At 43.4% G+C, this 21431-nt stretch overlaps 1 protein-coding gene across 30 annotated transcripts in view; it reads left to right on the top strand.

The window, feature by feature from the left end:
* The window catches only part of ATP2B2 (ATPase plasma membrane Ca2+ transporting 2), a 697462-nt gene that overhangs the window by 608332 nt on the left and 67699 nt on the right, over positions 1-21431 (top strand). For all 30 annotated transcript variants that reach the window (XR_008315871.1, XM_053294622.1, XM_053294618.1 and 27 more), the window contains 2 exons: positions 12641-12882; positions 14968-15202. Coding sequence is in view for 29 of the 30 variants with exons in the window: in XM_053294622.1 (XP_053150597.1) it covers positions 12641-12882; positions 14968-15202 (477 nt within the window). In the remaining variant the exon portion in view is untranslated. The remainder of the gene's footprint in view (positions 1-12640; positions 12883-14967; positions 15203-21431) is intronic.

Below are 21431 nucleotides of genomic sequence, written 5' to 3'. Positions count from 1 at the left end.
ACTTGGAGCACTAGTGTAACAGCACTCGAGCATCATCAGGAGTCTACACAGCTTAAGAAGTCACTGGAACAGTTCTAAAGACCATTATGGTAAATTAATGCTGAAGCTGCACGTGAAATATGACTGATTGTGGCTAGGTCTGAATCTCTATTTAAAGGGAACCAAATAGAGTTTGTGAAAGCTTCATCTCACTGCTACTGCTCCCAGCATGTCAGAATACAGGGATAGATGCAGGAATACCCAAGGCTGTTAATGATGACTGAAGACCACTTAAAATGACTGCGCATATACTCACAGGGCCCAGACACTGACAAATTTTATGACCATGCTAGTGGTGTACGAGCTATGGGTATGCACAGTTGGGGGTGTGCGAGCCAGCCATACGGCCATCTCAGTTCGAGTCTGGACTGGATTCCAAATGCAGATGGCCTCTGCACAAGCACAGAGGTCTCTGTAATCGACTCTATGTGTGCTCAGAGGCCTGAACCGGGCTGCAGCCAGCCTGGGCTATCTTTTGGGAGGCCAGTGGGGAGGGTCTTGGAGGAGCTTTTGCCATGGCCACGTCTGTCATCCCTGCTGCCTTAATTTTAAATACTACCTTTTCTCTCCCCACCAACATTTACTGTAGGGAATTTCCCTGTACTTATAAAAGAGATTCCCCTTTACAAGTATACCCCCTGAGCTGGTCCGCTGTAGGAGAGAATCTATCTATATCTTTATTTCTTCTAGATGTACCTGTCACGAGCAGCTGCCGATTAGCTATGGGGACGAGGGAGAACATAGGGATACCGGCTGGTGCCGCAGCGAGCTGCCCGGCTGGCAGGAATAGGCAGCCAGCGGGGGTGGCAGGCTTGGCCGGACGCCAGGAATAGGTGGGTGGGAAGACGGGCGGGCTAGTTTTCTGGCCAGCCTGCCAGTCTGTAAGCGCCGGGGGGGGGGGGAACGGGCCAGCTGGCCAGCCCACCAGCCAGTAACTGCGGGCGGGGGGAGAAGCAGGTCAGTCAGGCAGAGGTCAGTCAGGGAGAAGCAGGTCAGTCAGGCAGATGCTCTGTGCCTAGCCCAGCTAGTATATATCATTCTCTAGGCATGCCCGTGGCTAATCCTGTGTGTGGCAGCTCTCGTGAGAGTTTGCAAGCAGAAGCAGCTGATTAGGTAGTGGGGATTCCATTTGCAGATAGAGGCGAAGGAGCCTGTGAGAGCAGAAACACCATGGTGATTGGGCAGTGGAGATTCCATATGTAGATAGGGAGGAGGTGCCTGTGATGGTTAAGGTCAGTTGGAATGCAACTGTTACTGGTCAGAAGATGTTTTTGATTGTAGAATCTATATTTATAAAAGGATAGTGGGCAGGGGTCTGTAACGAGAGGAGTCATGAGGGAGGGAAGAGCCCCTTCAGGAGGAGGAGGCTGCTGTTGTGTCAATTAGATGAGGAAACAAGACGAACAATATCTGTTAACTCAGGAAAGGACAGAGAAAGAAAAAAGAAGAAGGGGAAGAAAGACTGTGGGGAAGAGTGAGTGGAGGAGAGAGAAACAGAAGGGAGTGGAAGAGAGAAAGAAGGAAGGACGAGGGATGGGCCCGAGCCTGTCAGCTGTCTGAGGGGAACAAGTGGCCATGGTGGCACCTACTGGCAGCAAGGAAGGGCCCAGTCAACCACTGCTGCTGTTTGGGGATACCAAGGCCATTAGCAGAAGGGAGGCAGGTAGAAAGGCAGGAGACAGGCCTGGATCTGTCAGTGGCCTGTGGGGAATGAGCGGCCATGCGGTGGCAGCAGCAAAGAAGGGCCCAGTCAACCGCTGCTGTTGCTGCTTCTGTGAGGAGGAGCAGGAGTGGGGCTCGGGTGAGATGGGCAGGTCTCTGGGGATAGGGGACTGTAGCTTGGCCAGTAGGTGCCAGCAGCACTGCAGCCATGAAGGGTGAGTGGGTGGATTAAAGGGATGGAGGAGTGACCAAGAGGGATGAGGAGGATGGAAGCACAGGATGCAGGAGGAGGAGCAGGAGTGCAGAGGGTGGAGAGATCTCTGAGGTGAGGGGAGCTGTGACGGGGTGAGGGGAGCAATCAAGTACTAGCGTGCAGATGCTCTTTGCGGTTTATGCTAGTGATGTATATTATGCATTTGATTATGGGAAAGCCGGTTACTTCTGCTGTGGGGGCAGGTGTACAGATCCCCCGCCCTCTCTCTCTCTCTCTGATGGAGATTATGTACTAGATTGGACAATCCATTATCACATTATTTCTATATATACTTTGATTAAGGACAGATAGGTGGGGCAGGAAAGCAAGGTCAGGAAGGAGGAGGGGCTGGAAGTAGGCTTTAAGCCCAGTCAGCTCTGCACTGGGGCATTTAAAGTCAAGACAGCTGATGATGAGGGGCTGCTTCTGAATATGGGAGCCAGGAGTTCCTGAGGAGAGGGGAATGGCTGGACGCAGCAAGCTTGGAGGAGGACTCAGGTGACAACTAACCTCCTCCCCTGGCTGTTCCTGAGGCTGACCTTTTCTGTGTCTACCCACTCATTCTGGAGTTCAAGAAGGGCCAGGTGCCCACTTTGTGCCCTGGGAGTCTGACAGCCAGTAGTTCTCCCCCTGCTAAATAAAGAGAATCACCACTTTTAAAAGGTGCCTCTTTGTTCAGTTAGCAGGGGGCTGCTGCTTAATTGTTCCCCACCCAATTATTCTCCTTGGCGAATGCTTCTTGACTAGTTTATGAGGCTGTTCACATGAGCAGCCTTACCCGGGCTTGCACAGCCCTACCCAGGTAGGGCTGTTCATGTGGAACACTAGGATTGAGGCCCATCCTACCACTGCCCCACCGGGTAGCCCAAGCTTTTCCCATGGGCTATTACCCAGGTAGAAGGGCGCAACTGCACCCTTCTACCTGTAATACTGGTCGTGTGTCTGCTTGGACAGCCTACAGGCTGCCTGTCTGCCAGACTGCCGAAATGCCTGCAGCCCAAGCAGACACAGAGCTGGGCACCTAGAACACACAGCTTGTGGGGAAATCCCTCAATCTACCACTCTCCTAATGTGGTGCATTGTGGGATTTTGGGGGGCACAGCGGTGATGTGTGTGTGGCCAAGCGGCGTAGTGAAAGGATTGCTGCAGTTGTGTAGGGGAAGGTAGGTATACTCCTGCCTTCTACCCAGCTCTCCCCAGCCACCAGGGATTAGGGTTGTGTGAACAACCTTTATATTTCTCAGTTAGACTTCAAAATAAAAAAAATAAGGTCACCTAAGTGGAAAAAATGTTCTATACAAGGAGATTTTCAAGGGATAGTTGGCAGGTGCAGGGGCGTAACTCAGGAAAATGGCACCTAGGGCAAGCACTGAAATTGCTCCCCGCCCCCCATCCAAACATCTGACACGCATCTTTCAGAAAATGTATATTTTACCATAATATCATATATTACAAAATTATATTTTGTTGCATAATTTCAACATGTTGGAAATAAGAGATTAAAAGTGTTCAGGAAATAATGATAGGGTATGGTAAAGTGTGCCGTCGAGTCAATTTCTACTCCTGGTGACCACAGAGCCCTGTGATTGTCTTTGGTAGAATACAGGAGGGGTTGACTATTGCCTCCTCCCACGCAGTATGAGAGGATGCCTTTCAGCATCTTCCTATATCGCTGCTGCTGCCTGATATAGTACCAGCAGGGATTCGAACTGTCAACCTTCTGCTTGTTAGTCAAGCATTTCCTGCTGTGCCACTTAAGGTAGCGTATAAAACTTTACTGCATATGTAAAAATAAATTATTGTCCAGGAGAGATCCAGTTTATGTTTTTATATATATCTATATCTATATCTATATCTATATCTATATCTATATCTATATCTATATCTATATCTATATCTATATCTATATCTATATCTATATCTATATATATATATATATATATATATATGAATGAACTGGATCTCTCCTTTTTCTTTTAGAAAACAATAACACAGAGAGTCTCATAGTAAAAATTTTATATGCAAGGCAAGGGCTTTAATTGCACAGTTAGAAGCTAGAAGTTAAAGGTGAATAAGATCAGTAGTCGCCTTTCCCTGAAAGCAGAGCCTATATCTTTAAATTGTTGAGGTACTGCTTGAGGCTACAGCCCCTGGAACACCTCTATTTCTCTCCCCTCCTGTTTTGTCCTACAGTAGGTAAGCGAGAAGTGTGTAAAAGTGGGCAGAAATGGAGTAAGGGGTGTAGTGGCTACAGCATTGCTTAGTGTTTAAGCAAGTATAATGAACCTGCCTTACTTTGAACCAGGGCATCAGTCCCAGGACTAAACATCTGCTCTTTCTTATGACCCCTTTCCAAATCTAATCAAACAAACACTAAGGAAATTAGTTGCTTACAAAGAAGGCTGCCTTTCCCTCACTCAGGAACAATAAAGGCAGACATTTTGGTGCCCCGCCCACCTGGGCTACTAGGACCACCCCCCCAGCAAGCACTTGCCGTTGATTTCAGGCAGCGTTTGCTTCCTGAAAGCATCTATTCCCCTTTCTCTCCCTCCAGAGAGGGAGAAAAAGGACGAATAGTTGCTTTCGGGCAGCAAGCACTGCCTGAAATGATGCCGAAGAGCTTGCTCAGGCTCTTCGGAGCTTGAGGCTAGACCCCCTTGAACATCACATGCAAAGGGGGCATGGCCTCGAGCTCCTAAGAGGAGAGAAAAGGGAATAGATGCTTTCAGGCAGCAAACGCTGCCTGAAATAAATGGCAAGTGCTCATGCGGGGGGCTCCTAGTAGCCCGGGGGGGGGGGGCAGGGTGCCTCTCCAGACCGCAGTTGGGAGCAGGGCATGGCAGGCACTTTGCGCCCCCTGCAATGGCACCTAGGGCACCTGCCCTGCCTGCCCCACCCTCGTTACGCCCCTGGGCAGGTGCAAAAGGGGGTTAAGCAATCCTTCACTTCTCACCAATCCTGTTCCATTGATGTCTTCTTTGCTTCACTATTTGCACTATAGAATAAATAACGTAACCTGAAAATTGAAGCAAATTACTGCTCTGGAGCTGCAGCTCTCTCCGTTGACTACTTTGTTTTATATGTGTGGTTTTTTACACAAGTTGAATCTTAGTTGAACTGATATCCATTTCTCTTCTGAGTAATAGTCTAAGCTATTTATGTGCATTTTCTAGAAAGTTATTTATTTCAGATAAACAGCTCAGACACTAATAAGGTAAATGGCAGTTCTGAGAGTACACAACACTAAATCTTCTAACCCCACAGTAATTTTATCTAGCTGAACAGAATTGATACCTATTAAACTGAATTAATCTTCATATTTTTTCTAATTAAATTGTAGTTTTCCTTTATTTGTTCTTTGCATTTCAAGATTCCGTGAGACTTGCAAGGCATTTTACTGAGAAATGTCTGATTTTTGTTCTGTTTCATATTATTTATTGCTTCTTAGAGGACCCCCAAAAACTTAGATTTATTTACAATGTTACCAGCATATTTTCTCCTTATTTCTTGGATAAGAAATCTCTTCCTCCTCCTGCTTTCTTGCATTTGAAAAGTTGCCTATTTATCCAGGTTACCAACAATCTGGCTGTGTAAAAGCATCAAATGATATCTGATCTTATTATATTTTTGCTCTAAATATCTTAAGAACAATGGCTTTCATCCAGAGCAGCCATCTGGGCAGAATCCTTCTGAACAACAAAGTACACATGTAGTGGGAAGGGAGAGTGATTTTTGTTGCACTTCACTCCCTTCAAAAGTGCATATATGTGAACAGATTCGACGTTGAACGTGTTCAATGTTGAACCAGTTTGGTTCGACTGTCCGGGGTAGAATCAAACCACCCCGTTTGGTCTGACCCTGGACCGAACCCCCCTGGGGTTTTTCCGGTTTGTTAAAAAAATTTTTTTTATTACACTTACCCCCTCCGGGGGAGTTGTTCGAGGTGGCTGGGGTGTGTTTCTGTATCTCATGTACAGTATGACTGAATAGATTACCAGTTATCAAGTGATAACTGACTTCAGAGGGTTGTTATGTGGGGAGCCAGTTATGTAGCACCTGCCTATTGGGAATGATGCAGGTTTGTTACAGCTGCAGTGACAGTCCTTTTGGAGGCATGGAGCAGCAGCCACCTTTGTGAAGTATGTCATGTGCATGGCCTCTTGGCTGGTGCAGAAGCAGTGAGCCTGCATCCGTCTTAGAGGCATGGCTTGCTACTGGTGCAATGAGGTGACAGAATTCTGAGGTAGTAGAGTGGAAGGTGGAACCACCTAATGGCAAAGCAGGGAAATGCTTGACTAACAAGCAGAAGGTTGCTGGTTTGAATCCCCGCTGGTACTATATCGGGCAGCAGCAATATAGGAAGATGCAGAAAGGCATCACCTTATACTTCGCGGGAGGAGGCAATAGTAAACCCCTTCTGTATTCTAGCAAACGAAAACCACAGGGCTCTGTGGGTGCCAGGAGTCAAAATCGACTTAACGGCACACTGTACCTTTACCTTTAGAGTGGAAGGTACCACTTCAGACAGCACAGTGGAGAGTTTGTATGCTTTCTGTAAGAAAACAACAAAAATTAGCACATTAGGGGGAAAGGTGCAGCTTGCTCCCTCATGAAAAGATTTTTTTAAAAAACACAACCCTTTAAGACAGCATTCACATTTCCAGTCTCAAACAATACAGTGGGTTCTATAACCTTTGTATGTATAAACCAGGCAGGAAGGGCTAGGGAGTAGCAGTAGTAACCCAAAGGAGTTCTAACCTCAGTGCAGAACAAACTTAGCTTCGTGTAGAGAATGTTGATGGCTCACCCTATTAAATAGATTGTCCCAGATGTGAACCAATCAAGCATCTGCATACTCTGTATGGCACTGGGTTTTTTTTAATGGTCTGGGATATCAGATCCTTAATAGGGATCTGATGTGAACACTTGCAGCATTACATATGGTATCATCATTCAACACCTGTTTAGACTTTTGAAATTTCTTCCATTTCAATTTTTCACTTACAAAAATGAAACATGTATGTAAGCAAATATGTTACATTCACGATGGTTACTTTATCCTACAGATTTTAAGTGACATCCCTTATAAGCTTAAAAAATAATAATGATGAATTGCTTTGCCATTACTAATTCTTTGCTGGTAGATTACTTTAAAGATCAGACTGCCAATATATAATATACTTCAATTTATCTGTTGCAGAAATATATGAATCTGTGTATTGACATGTTAGCTTTTGAATAAAGTTGTTTACAGATAATCTGTCTGGCAAGAGACAATTTCTGATTCAGATTGAATTATTTTCTGCTCTAATCGGTGGCATAATTCAGATGGTGAAAATGCCTTAGATGTGTCACATGGCTAGACATGCTTGGATGTATGTACTAAATATAGGCCCATTAACTATTAGAAGTGTTTGCTTTTGTGCAGTAACTGAAAGTGTGCAGAGCACTGCTTGGTGTTTTTTGTGTGTTTGTTTTAACTGAGAGCTTTTAGTATCCCTAAGCTAGAAACAGAAAACATAATTGATTTGCCAGAAATAAAACTGCAGAGGTAATTATAATACTATTTTCTTTACTATTTTCTTTTAATAGGTCTTAATATTCACATGCACAGAAGTATAAGCAAATTCTTTCTAGTTATAACATCCAAAAGCAGAAAAGACAAAATTATTTATTGCTATGACTAATAATAGCTATAATAATCCTTATTTAAAAGAGCTGTGTTTGGGGCGGGGGAAACCCACCCACACCCCGGGAGTTTTAAAAGTGATTTGGTATGTGATATGTGTGGGCTGGTTTGCTACCTTGAGCAATTTATCACATACATTATAGATGTACGTCGACCTTTTAAAAAAACAAAACTGCAGCTGTGTGTGTGTGGAATATTACATTCATATTCACAATCCCTGAATATAGCCAGTGAATTGCATTTTCATCAGTAGTTCAATCAGAAACTGAAATCTCCTTAGTTGTACACTGTTGTGTATCCTAAGAAGCATTCCAGTCATTACAGAAAAATATAGCATGTTTTGTTGAGCAAGACAGCAACTAGTACATTTGTATGTTGATCAGAGTGCTACAATCAGAAAATCTGCATGCACAATGGAATTTTTCCTGAACAGCAACATGCTATATATTTGGTGCATCCTAGTTTTGTGCTTCAACCAAAGCCTACCTAGTAGTTGTACCACCACCCCAGCAACAACTACAAAGGGAGACCAATGGAGTGTGAACTGGATGCACATACTTGTTAACTACTCACTGCTTTGTTCTGGCATTCTCAAATGGATCTTCCTCTTCTACGTTGCTTCTCCATTCACTTTATCTTGTTTATAAAATTGCCAAGCTTCTTTTTTTGGACAGCCTGCTGGTTTTTCCCTCCCCCCCCCTTTGGTCTTTTAATCTGCTGCACCACCCTTCCTCTTCCTCCTCCTGCTGCCCCACCACTGGCTTGCTGCCTGCACCACTGCTCCTCACCCCCACTGCTCATAATTGCTTTGTGCAGTTGGCGGCGGGGGCATTACATGGCTTCTCTCCTCGCTCAAACAAGGAAAGAAGCCATCAACTTGTCCGTGCTGCACAACCAGCTACAAAATGGAGGGCACACATGTGCCTGGATTAGGATCAGGATCAGCACACACACACAATGAGAGAAGCCATGAAACACCACCACTACTGCTGTGCAAACCTGCTATGATTGGTGAGGGTGACGAGCAACGGTGGGAACAGCAGGCGAATGGTGGGGGTGAGGGGCAGAAAGGGTGGGCAGGAGAGCAGGAGGCGACAGCAAGCTGTGGAACTCAGGAGGCGGTGGGGTGGGGCAGATGGCAGATTTATGGTTAGGACAGATTTCTAAATAATTATCTCTCTTGTTTTAAATATTCCAGATATTTGGTTCATGTTTCAGCTTCAAAAATTTAAAGCAAATCCTATCTACTTTAATCACAGCTGTATGCAAGTTTCCACATAGCATTCTGCAATTCAGGCTGTTGTATTCTTTGTTTAGCTGTCTGTGCCAGTGCACCAGGCACATGACCTGACATAGATTAATTTCAGTCTGAAAATTGCACAGGCCTGAACGAACTGAAATATTATTATATATGATATGATATGATATGATATGATATGATTAACCTGGTTTAGGACCAGATTACCTAGGAGAGCACCTCCTTCTTCATGAGCCCCACCGCACATTAAGATCATCGAGAGAGCTCTGTACACCATTGGCTCGACTGGCGGTGACTAGGGAACAGGCCTTCTCTGTAGTTGCTCCTGAGCTGTGCAATGTACTCCCTATAGACATTCGTGGTTTAACATCTTTACTAGCTTTCAAACGAGCCATTAAGACAAATTTCTTTATCCTGGCTTTTAGTAATCTTTGAATGTTTTAAATTGCTATATTCATTCATTCGTTCGTTCATTCATTCGATTTCTATACCGCCCTTCCAAAAATAGCTCAGGGCGGTTTACACAGAGAAATAACAAATAAATAAAATGGATTCCTGTCGCCAAAGGGCTCACAATCTAAAAAGATACACACCAGCAACAGTCACTGGAGGTGCTGTGCTGGGGGTGGATAGGACCAGTTACACTCCCCCTGCTAAATAAAGAGAATCACCACATTAAAAGGTGCCTCTTTGCCAATTTAGCAAGTTTAACAGTTTGTTTTATTTTGTCTTTATTGTGTTTATTTTTTGTAAACTACCTAGAGCCTTTGTAGTCAAGCAGTATATAAATCAAATAAATTAATATCCTTAGCAATATAGAAATTGCTGGTTGAAAATCCTAAATTAGTTCACAATGTATTATATAAGCTTGTAAATAATTTCATGGTTAACCATGTAATTTTGTAATATGACTAGAGACTGTGAACATACAAATTAGTAGGTTTCTAATACATAATTATTGGGAACTTATTCTTGTGTTTCTTTGCTTTAATTCTGGGAGTTAATAAACATGAAATAAAATAGCCTAGATCCATTTTGAAATAAAATATCCTAGATCTAGATCTAGTTCTAGATCTTACTATGGATTGAAGAAAGCTATCTGCAAGAAAGCTGGCTCGGGAGACAGATTGCTTGCACTGAAGCATTGCAGGAAAGGACGTGTCACTGCCAAATTCTCACCACCATATGCTTCATTTTAATACACCATGCTGAGATTGTGGGATCTGCAGCTGCTGTAGCAGGTCTAACAAATTTAATTTTTTTCCAACTTACAATGTTTTCTTGTTTCTATCTACCTTTGTAGAGAATTTCTGTAGATTTTCAGAAGCAAAGACTATGTCAAAACTAAATTATCTAGTACTGAGAACTTGCAGTGAATCTTTTAGAAAGTGTGTATTTTGTGGTATGAAATGTACTGTTTGTGAAAGCAAATTTAGCATACCTCAAATATCTTCCAGCAAAATCTTGAAAGGCAAAAATTGATGAGAATTCTCTCTTTGCGACTTAACAGGTTTCAGGTTTGCATTTGCTTATCAAGTTTGTATTTGCAAACTACATTTCCCATCATGTGCTTTGAAAAATTCAATATGATGTTTCATAGTTATTTTTATTTGTCTCAGTGCTCACTGTAAACCTTTTCTTTTTCTTTTGCTAAAAATGTTGAATTTGGGGAAACAAGTATGATCTGCAACAAAATCTTGTATCTTTCCAAATCTAATAGGGATAGTATAAGCTAGTAAAAGGCTCAAGCAAGCTAGTTCTCTCCCCCTGCCTTCCTGGAGTGCAGCAGTACTGTGTTTCTGCCCCCTCCAGTTGACACCTTCAGCATTCCATGGTTCCTGGAGGCCACTGAGCATACGTCACTGTTACCACTTTTTTTATTTTAATTTATGAAATGTTTTACTTCTGCATACTAGGTAGCTCCCAAGCAGAGGTGGTCCAAGATATTGTGGTGTGTGATGCAAGGCAGGAGGAGAGCTGGTCTTGTGGTAGCAAGCATGACCTGTCCCCTTAGTTAAGCAGGGTCTACCCTGGTTGCATATGGATGGGAGACTTGATGTGTGAGCACTGCAAGATATTCCCCTCAGGGGATGGAGCCACTCTGGGAAGAGCATCTAGGTTCCAAGTTCCCTCCCTGGCACCTCCAAGACAGGGCTGAGAGAGATTCCTGCCTGCAACCTTGGAGAAGCCACTGCCAGTCTGTGCAGACTATTCTGAGCTAGATTGACCAATGGTCTGACTCAGTATATGGCAGCTTCCTATGTATGTTACGTTGCCCCATGCCCCAGGTGGGGGCTAGCCCACTTTCAAACCTGAGCTTTGCAAGTCTTGAGAGGGGCAGAGAGGAGGGAAGGTTGCTGGCAGCCTCCGCTTAATTTCTTGTGCTTCTTGCATGCTTTGCAAGGAGTGTGAGGAGAGGTGCTCCTTGTGAAGCTTGCGAGGGACTCAGATTGGTCCCAAAGAGCTGCTCTGATGGCCATGGCAGGGTGCACCTTGCTGCACTCCTGGCATCCCAACAGTTTACCTCCTGAGGCAACCATTTCACTTCGCCTCATGAAAGGGCCACCCCTGCTCCCAAGTATGCACTAGCTTATTTTGGGGTGGCTCCATTTTGCTTCCAATCTGATAGGCATTCAGACATAGGAACATAGCAAGCTGCCATATACGGAGCCAGACCATTGGTCTGCCTAGCTCAGTATTGTCTACCCAGACTGGCAGCGGAATCTTCAAAGTTGCAGGCAGGAATCTCAGCCCTATCTTGGAGAAGCCAGGGAGGGAACTTGGAACCTTCTCCTCCATCACCTGAGGGGAATATCTTACAGTGCTCTCACTTCTAGTTTCCTATTCATTTGCAACCAGGGTGGACCCTGCTTAGCTAAGGGGACAAGGCATGCTGAGAGATACTGGTTTGCCTTAAAACAATCCAGCAACTCCATGGCTGTAACTGAAGTGGGAGCTTCCAGATCATTGCTCATGCTCTTAGAAACTACAATTACAGTTTTTCTTTTTCCTTTCCTTTCCTTTTCTTTTTCTTTCTTTCTTTCTTTCTTTCTTTCTTTCTTTCTTTCTTTCTTTCTTTCTTTCTTTCTTTCTTTCTACATTAATCATTCCTCTATTATGAAATAGATGTGTTTGAATCCAATGCAATTTTATATAATATATCTTCATGCTTTAAATTGGATGAATATTTGTTGGAACAAAGGTTGAAATTTAAACGACTGTGATGGGTTGAGAGGATCTCATTATATAACCGTCTAAGCCCAATTACATGCAGTCATGTGTAGCTTTTCTCTGACCTTTTTAATTTTTCTTTTAAAGGAACAGCAGCTGCAGAAGCCTGTCATCTTGAGTGGAGTACCGGCACAGGATGGAAGTGTGTAACTCTTTCCTCGTGGGCTATTGTTCTCTCATAATCCCTGAGCTGCTTTTCTCCCCATGAGCAAAAGAAACAGGTTACCGTATCTTTTCCCCACTAAAAGAAAAGCTGTTTCTGAACAATTATGAGCAGAAAAACAGCCAGAGGAGAAATGTTTAAGGAGCCACTCCATCCTACAAGTGTTCCACTCAAGACTGCAAGTTTCTGCAGATTTTTTTTGCCTTAAAAAAATAAAACTAAAATGAAAAGGGCAGAGAAAAAGATACACATGACTGCATGTAATGCAGTCTGGCCCTATGTAAGTATTGTACACCACTGAATATGAAAGAAGGTTTGAAATCCCTACTTTCTCTCTCTCCTTAGCCACCAGAAAAGGAAGGTGGTCTACCTCGTCAGGTTGGCAACAAGACAGAGTGTGGCTTATTGGGGTTTGTCTTGGACCTAAAGCAGGATTATCAGCCCGTCCGGAATCAAATGCCTGAAGAGAAGCTCTACAAAGTGTATACATTTAACTCTGTGAGAAAGTCAATGAGTACTGTCATTAAAATGCCAGACGATAGCTTCCGAATGTACAGCAAAGGAGCTTCTGAAATTGTCCTAAAGAAGTATGTACACAGTATTTGCACAGAACATTTTGTCAATTCTGTATGCCTATGATCCAGTTTTTTACAATTTAAACTCTACCACCACAGAAAGGTAGGGGTGTGTGTGTGTGTGTGTGTGTGTGTGTGTACATGCGCGCACGCACACAGACACACACAACAAATTCCTCAAAAAATACAGCAAGAAAAAGTAATATACTTTCATGTAATAAATTACTTTCCAAAGGGTAGGGGTGGCCCAAGGTACTACAGTGCCTGAAGAAGTGGCAAGTGTTGCTTTGTCATATGCCACCTTTCACAACTGACCCTTGCAAGCTTTGAAAGTAGCACAGAGGCTGGGAGGAGAGAAGCTTGCCAGCAGCCTCTTCTCTCTTCATGCTTCTTTGAGGCTTTGCAAGGAGTGTGAGAAGAGGAGGCAGCCTTCTCTCTTCTCCCCTGTGCTCCTTGCAAAGCTTGGAAGAGCCTGATCGGTCCCGAAGACCTACTCTGATGGCAGTGGTGAGAGCCATTTTGTAGCATGACGAAGGTGACTGCCTCACATCACCGCATGAAAGGGCCACTCTTGCCTATGGAGCCCAATCCACAAGGGGTATTGCATAAGTACTATTGAAATGAATGGGTACACTGCAAGAATACCACTGAGCTTGTGAGCTGCCCCATTCATTTAAGGAGGAATATGGACCTGTGTAGGAAAACCTCCTGGCAGATAGGTAGGAAGCATGATCAGGGTCAGTCAGTGCATTAGGCAGACCTAGGCAGTTGCCTAGGACACAAACCTGGGAGAAGGGGTGCCATTGTGCCCACCAGCTGCCTGCCTTCACCTCCGGTCCCACTGCCCACTTGCTCCGTTGCCTCCTTAGCCCCAGCTAAAGCCACAGCTGCAGCAGCTGAAGCTCCTGCCTCCTCCTGCCTGCCTACTTACTCAGTTGCCTGTCTGTGACGTCTTCTGTGTGCCATGCCACTGGCCTAGGGCCTTTGCTAGGTCCTGAAGTGCCACAACATGTTAAAATGACATCACCACATGACACCATGATGCCATTATAACAATTTGCAGCACTTTGAGGCCTAGCAAAGGCCTAGGCTGGCAGGGCCAGACATGGAAGGTATGGCGGGCAGGCAAGCGAACGAGCGGTCAGGTAAGCAGTGACAGCGACAGGATGCAGGTGAGTGGCCGGGTGACAGGCATCTCTACGCCTTCTGTCTCCTGGTGGGCACTGGTATGGGGAAGGGATGCCAAGGCAGGCTTTGCCTGGGGCACCAAATATCCTTGGACTGGCCCTGATAGCAGCAATGCCGTCCTGGCATAGTTTGCTTTTGCATTTATTTCTTTAAGATATTTTTATCCTGTTTCTTGAACCCCAAGTGGAATATAAAACAACAAACAAACAAAAACCTTGGTTATTCTTCCCTTTCTACTTGATTTGTATATTATTGACTATTATTTATCACACCAAAATAGTACTTTAACGTATCATGCATATTAGAGACACCACAAGTTTTTCTGCTGTACTAATTAAGAAGCCAAGGCTGTTAGTTCTTCATTAAAGCCATTGGGCTGGTTCCGTCATAGCACAGAGCCAGGATTAAATCTTGGCTTTGTGAAGTGTCTCTTAGGGTTGGAAGTGTGTGCTCCACCTTCTCCTTTGTGTGTAAGCTATGGAAGAATTATTTTCCTATTCATGTTTAGAAGAAACCAGGATTGCTCGTTATGTCCAAACCGAGCAATACTGATGCATTCTAACTGGCATTTCAAAATAAATCAGTCTTAATCTGGAATGCAATTCTAACTCTCAAAAATCATGCCACTAGCGTTTACTCAGAAAACAGTTGGCAAGCCTCCCCCTCATATTTGTTCTAACAGTTTTCCAATAGATAGATGTATTTTAAATAGCATTTTCTTCATTAATCGATGCTAATTCCATCACCCATCTTAGGAGATCTAAACCATCAGGCTTAGGAAGTCTAAACCAAATCACCAACAAATGTAGTTTATATCTTGCACATGTTTAAATCTTAATTCCATTTGTTTTCCTTGTCAAGTAACTTATATCATGGCTATTCACTGTTGTTGATATCCTTTCCTTCCAGATGTTCTAAAGCCCTTAGTGCATCAGGTGAGCCTCGCATCTTCAGACCCCGTGACCGGGATGAGATGGTAAAGAAGGTGATTGAACCAATGGCCTGTGATGGGTTGAGAACCATCTGTGTTGCGTTTCGGGACTTCCCCAGCTCCCCTGAACCAGAATGGGATAATGAAAATGACATTTTAACTGATCTGACTTGCATTTGTGTGGTTGGCATAGAAGACCCTGTACGACCAGAGGTATGTTAGACTTAAACCTTGAGCCTAAGCAAGTTTGCTTTGATGGAAGCGCTATCAAAATGAGTAAAGCTTATTTCAAATACATTTTAAGATAAGAATGTTAAAGAATTTGCATGATGTACAATAATTGGACTTCCTGCCATATGACTTTTGAATTGTTTCACTTCTGCTTGCACTTCACTGTACCTTTACAGCACTTCCAGTTTCATAGAAACTGTTGATGATGGAGCTTGTAAAGCAATGAGGCCCATTTAGAACAAGAGAATAATCTGGAATTACACTGGGCACTGCTGCTTGTTGTGCTGTGACTTTCCCTTGTAGTGTGTGCATAATCCTGGACATGTTAAGGGTCTGGTCCTTTGCTGTAGTTGGAGGGCTGCCTGTGGAGAGCAAAGAGAGATACAGAGAGAATAGCAGCAACTATTGGTCTCTGAATGATTGGTGTTTGTGAGCAAGTGATTGGGAGTGATGCTACCAGAGTGCTCATCCAGTGCTGCCCTTGCTTGCCTAGTTTTAGTCACCTGCTGGGGTAGAGCATGCAATGACTGAAGCAACACCTTTCTTTCTGATATAATTCATATGGCTGAAAGCTCATAGTTACCAACTTAGTGCTTACAGTAATACAGTGCTCTTTAGAGGGAACATGCATGACTCACCCATGCACGGCACAGGGATGCACATGGCTGACCATGCAAAGGGTGTCCACGCATGCATGAATGCCATGTGCATCCTAGTGCCATGTGTGGGTTCTTGGGAAGAGTGCCACCTCGGAAAGGCAGTGGAGAGCAGCTAAGGATCCTAGTAATGCTGAAGCGCAGAATGCATGCCCCCCTGCCCATCTATATTTGCACTTGAGGCTTTCTCCATATTTTTGATCATGTTTTAAACAATCTGAAAACTAGAATGGCTGTTTAGCCAAAACTGGTTCCAGGAAAATTGAGGAGAAAACCACATTTACCTGTATGGGTCTTATATTTGTGATAAACTATGTAGTTTTCCTTGGCCACCTTTTAATAACGTTACTGGCTCATGGGTGGGTCATTGACTATCAGTATATTTTGTCCTACACCATATCATACTTTTTGGAAAGACAATCATCCAAACATTATCATTTCCTTGCACTTTTGGATTGTGTTTCAAGTGAAGCTGTGACTAAAATAGGCAACACATTAGCATTGTTTTATTTATTGTTTTATTTATTTATTAACATATTTGAATACTGGCCACTACCCAAGTCTCTAGGCAGTTTACAACAATAAAACAAACCAACAATTAAAACCTATTTTAAAAAATCAAATTAAAATACCCATAAAAATACCAAATAGCTAAAATGCTTGGTTGAACAGATGTGTATTTATTTATTATTATTAATTTATTTATTACATTTATATACCACCCCATCCAAACAGCTCTGGGCAGTGCACAACGATAAAAATAAAATCCACAAATCAATCCTTTTAAAAACAATCATTACAGAACAATTTAAAAAACAGCATAAAACCATTAACTATTAAAACATTTCAAACAGTTTAAAAACCCCGGAGGACCAGGCTCTCCTGAAAGCCAACAATGAACTCAAACTATGGATTTCTGCCAGGAGTGCACTTGTTACCCAGTGCCTTGTGGGATATCCAGTGTCCAGGCATCATTCCCCCTGGCTGAAAGCATGTATGGCATGGTGAACAGAGCTTCAGCCCTGATCATGTGGGGCTTCATCACGGCTTCAGCCCTGACCATAACTGCAGTGGACATTTTTAGAGGCCTATTTGTTTGTATCCTGGGGAGATTTTCATCAAGGTGAGGGAGGAGACTATGTGGGACCTATCATGACTTTCCTAGCAGTTTATACAGATCTTGAGCCGCTCACAAATAAGGGATTTATGAAACCTGCTTAGGCTCACTACTAAAGTTCTGTTCTAGCTCCTGGAATATATTTGTCCCACCTTATCCATATATATTTATTTACTTTATATTTACCTTATCCATATATATCCAAATATATTTGCCCCACCTTATCCATATATGGATAAGGTGGGACAAATATATTCCAGGAGCTGGAACAGAACTTTAGTAGTGAGCCTAAGCAGGTTTCATAAATCCCTTATTTGTGAGTGGCTCAAGATCTGTATAAACTGCTAGGAAAGTCATGATAGGTCCCACAAAGTATGAAATTCATAAGATGACTTACTTCAGATAATGAGATTGCGTCTCCTGAAAGTCCACACTTGCATGATAGAACAGCAAATCCTGATACAGCTGTTCTCCCTGAGGCTAGAATGCACATCCAGAGGAATCAATTCACCATGCTACTATTACATGCTTTTGTTCTTCAGGTCAATTTAAAAATTGCTTGTTATACAAATGTATCTAAATGATCTTAAACATATTTATTTCCAAGTTTTTAAATATTTTATTATGTTGCTAACTTACCTAATTTTGCAATACCATCAAGATCTTAAACAACCTCAGAATATCTTAAAATATTGATGTGAACAACTGTTGCCCCTCTCTTATTTTCCATTAATACCACTGACTTTGAATTAGTTACGTACTTAGAGTTGGTTTCCTCAGCAGTGAGCCAGGAGAAGGAATAATGGCAGAACTGAATGAAAAAATCCACAACTGTACTAAGTTGTCTCCCCGTTGCCCCTAAACTTGGAATGGGGGAAGATCAGTTCAGTGCACAGATCTGATGATTAGACTGCTGCAGGAGATTCCCCTCAAAAGAGCAGCCCACCCCAAGCCATAGCACTGACCGATTGGGGAAATTTTTTAAAAGCCAAAGCCAGCACTTAGGACTGGGCCCAGAAGCAAATTGGCTGCCAGTGTAATTGGAGAAAGAGAAGTCTGTTCACCCATTTATTTGTCCAAATGAGGGGGAAAAGATAGTAGTATTTCTTCTGGCTGCTGACTATTACTACTTGTTATGCTGCCTGCCTTGGTCAGTAGGAAAGTACGTGACACAGTTATGTGTGTAGGACATGGGCAAGGAATACCCATAAATGTATGTTTGTCTCTGCACCCCCAGGCCCAAATGAAGACAAGACACGCTTAGTTGGAGTAAATAAGGGCCACTTTATTAATGTACAGCAGATAGCAAACTTACAATGAAGTCCCTAACTAATCGGAGTGCAGTTACTCCTCCCGTGTGGTGGCCATCTCCTAGTGAGGGCCATCCCACACCAGGATGAAGGGCCAGGTACTGATTCAGTCAGGTGTCATGTCCTGACCTCCTCTTACTGTGAGGCTTCACCCTGCTGAGGGAGGAGCGGCCCGACCCACCACAAACCCAAGCTGCCAAAGCTCTGAGCTGGTGAGTTGCGCCACCCCACCCCCCCGAGTGGGGGCCATTCCCAGCCCTCCAGGCTGCCAAAACCCTGAAGGGATGTTCCTTGACCCCCCTCACCTCAAAAGACCCACCAGCTGAACACCGATATTGAATCTACCTACCCAACACCTGCACTCTCCTGTCAAGTGACCAGTTGTTCTACGATGCCTGCCTACAATCCGACTCCTAAGCCTCAGTGAGAAGTAGGCAAAAAAAAGCCTAGTGCGACTCCTACTTGGTCTCCGCAGGTGACGGGCTAGGTTGCTGGGGAACTGTGCAAAATGGCAGCTGCCGAGCAAGTCTCTCCCTGCCCCCTCTCCGGATTGGCTAGCCCTGGCCATGTGGAGGGGGACTAAGATGGTGGCCACTATGCCTGCTTCGGAGGCCAGAGGCGCAACCCCGCCCTCACCTCACCGTGCGGGGATGGGGAGCGACATTTCTAATGCTGGGCACGTCTTTCAGCTCAAATGAGTATTGGCTCAGAAAAAAGTATTTTTCAAAGAAAAGTGGGGGGGGGATATCCAAACCCATTCTGAAGTGTAGTCCCCTTCCTCACATTTCCATGATGTCTCTCTGAGCATAAGATAACTTTGAGGTCTTTCATTTCCCACTCCCCTTGCCCAAGACCTATACACCCTGTTCCTTCCTCTGCCAGCTTCTCTAGTGATATTAATGACTACATCTGCAACAGACATGGGGAGGCATAATTGTAGGTCTCAGTTAGGAAATCTCACCACCTGTTGCATGAGGATTACTGGCCAATGTACTTCTCGTGGTTGTCCTATCCTCACTATGGATGTCAAGAATCTGGGCTACATTCCTTCCGATTCCTGACACTTTTAGATGTTGCCATGGTAGTCTCTAAGCCCATCTCTAGCCCTCATTGTTGCTACTGCAAGTTTGCAGTCAGGTAAGTGTGGTTAGGGGCAATGGTAGTGGGGGTGCTTGTTCCAAGGTGAGCCCATTTCTACTTGGTGGGATCTGGACCTAATTTGTAATGTGCTCAGGGAAGGTGATTGCTTGCACCTTTCTGAACACCCTCTTGGGCCTTGGCACTATCATTGAGCTTTCTACGGCAGCTCTGAGAAAGAACCCGAGGGAAAACAACGCAACTCTGTGAGTGGGTCTCACCTGACCCACATGAACTTGGCACAGTTTGCTTTCAGGGTTATTATTATTATTATTGAACATAGTTTATATACCACTTTTAAATTTAAAAAAAGTTCTCAAAGGGAACGCAAGTATGAGAAAATGCTGTCCCCAAAATGCTCACATTCAAACAAAGCAAAACAAAACACACACACACAAAGGAGACACCAGCAAGAGCCACGGGACAGACACTATGCTACACTGAATTGGAGCAATTGGTTTCACCCTGATAAATATCCGAGAGATGCCACTTTAATAGGTGCTTCTTGCCCAGTTAGCAGAGTGATAAATGGCCAGTTCTTTTCTAGAGATAGAATGGCTACAGTCCAAAGATTTGCAAGTGCACTTGGGTCTTTTGTATTCTCCTCAGCTGCAGTTCCCAACATGTCTCATCTGTGAATACCAACAAGTTTGGAAGCAATAGCTCATACTCTGGGGTTTTTACATGGTGCTTTGTGAATTCCAAATACCCTGAACATTAGCTCCTCTGTGCATAGGATTACTTCCATTGCTTCACTGTTGACTCACTGAAATTGAGAAAGGTGTGTGGGCTTATTACTAGTGAATGACTTACTGAGACAGCTCAAGTGTCTATATGTGTAGAAGTGCTTCTCAGCATTTCTGTTTCACTATGTAGAAGAAAACATTTCGGCTTTAAATAATAGAAGTTATTGACTGCTGATTTCAGGACACAGAGGCAATATTATAAACACTTTTCTTGGTGCATAGCTCTGCAAATAAATGGCTCCCTGGTCTCTGTTGTGCCTTCAAGGGATTCTCAGTGCACCTTTAGCAATATTCACAGAATAACACATTTAGAACGCATCATCGGGGATTGTGCAGCATAGTCAAAACTGCATCCCTCAATCTAAGATAAAAAGTAATGCAGTATTCTGTTGAGAACGTAACCTATATGAAATTATGCTGAAGAATACAATATCTTTTAAAGACTCTCAGAGCTAATGAATGCTGTGAAATAAAGCCCTACTCACTGAACTGCATATTTAGTTGCAAATAATACAATTATATAATTGCAAATAATACAACCCTTGGACTATAACGTCGTAGAAGTCATTTTGGAATATTAAACAAGACTTGTTTTCTGTATCAGCTATTTAGGTTTCTGAATCAGGATGTAGGTTGCTGGTGGGCTGTGCCAGTGTAAACAGCCCATTGGGAAAATGAAAGCTTAAATTAAAAGGCTGTAGATTAGAATTACTGTCTCTTCAAACAGTTTTATTATAATGATCATCTAGAATATGTAGGTTTATTTATTTATTTTTGGTCCTAGTTAGTGGGAGCAAAGTGTCGCTGGACATTGGAGGGAGCTCAGAATGGAAGAAAAATATGTATATGTCCTGGAGTGACCTATCATAAAAATTAGTTTCCTTAATAAGTTCAAGTATCACTTTAGCTAAATTTCAGTTAAGTTCTGCCAGTCAATGCAAAAATACAACTTGTACATCAACACAGTTTTTCCCCAATTTGAGTCATTTGTATCTGTCATAAGAAATCCTTTACAAACCATTAGAGACTGAATGAAGATACCTATAATGACTATAAAGCCTAACTTTCTTCATCTCTTTGAGCACCATCTACTTCCTGCTAGGGATGTGCAAATCGATTTGGGTACAAAATTTATACACAAATCTAGCTGATTTGGGCAAATTGTAGACAGAACACATCACCCCTGTGCTCAATTGTCCAGATTCGGGTACAAAACAAATTGCCCAGATTTGGACCTGAAAAAAA

This window comes from Hemicordylus capensis, chromosome 2 (genome assembly GCF_027244095.1).
Source record: "Hemicordylus capensis ecotype Gifberg chromosome 2, rHemCap1.1.pri, whole genome shotgun sequence".
NCBI lineage: Eukaryota > Metazoa > Chordata > Lepidosauria > Squamata > Cordylidae > Hemicordylus > Hemicordylus capensis.
This window is presented reverse-complemented; position numbering and strand designations above follow the sequence as displayed.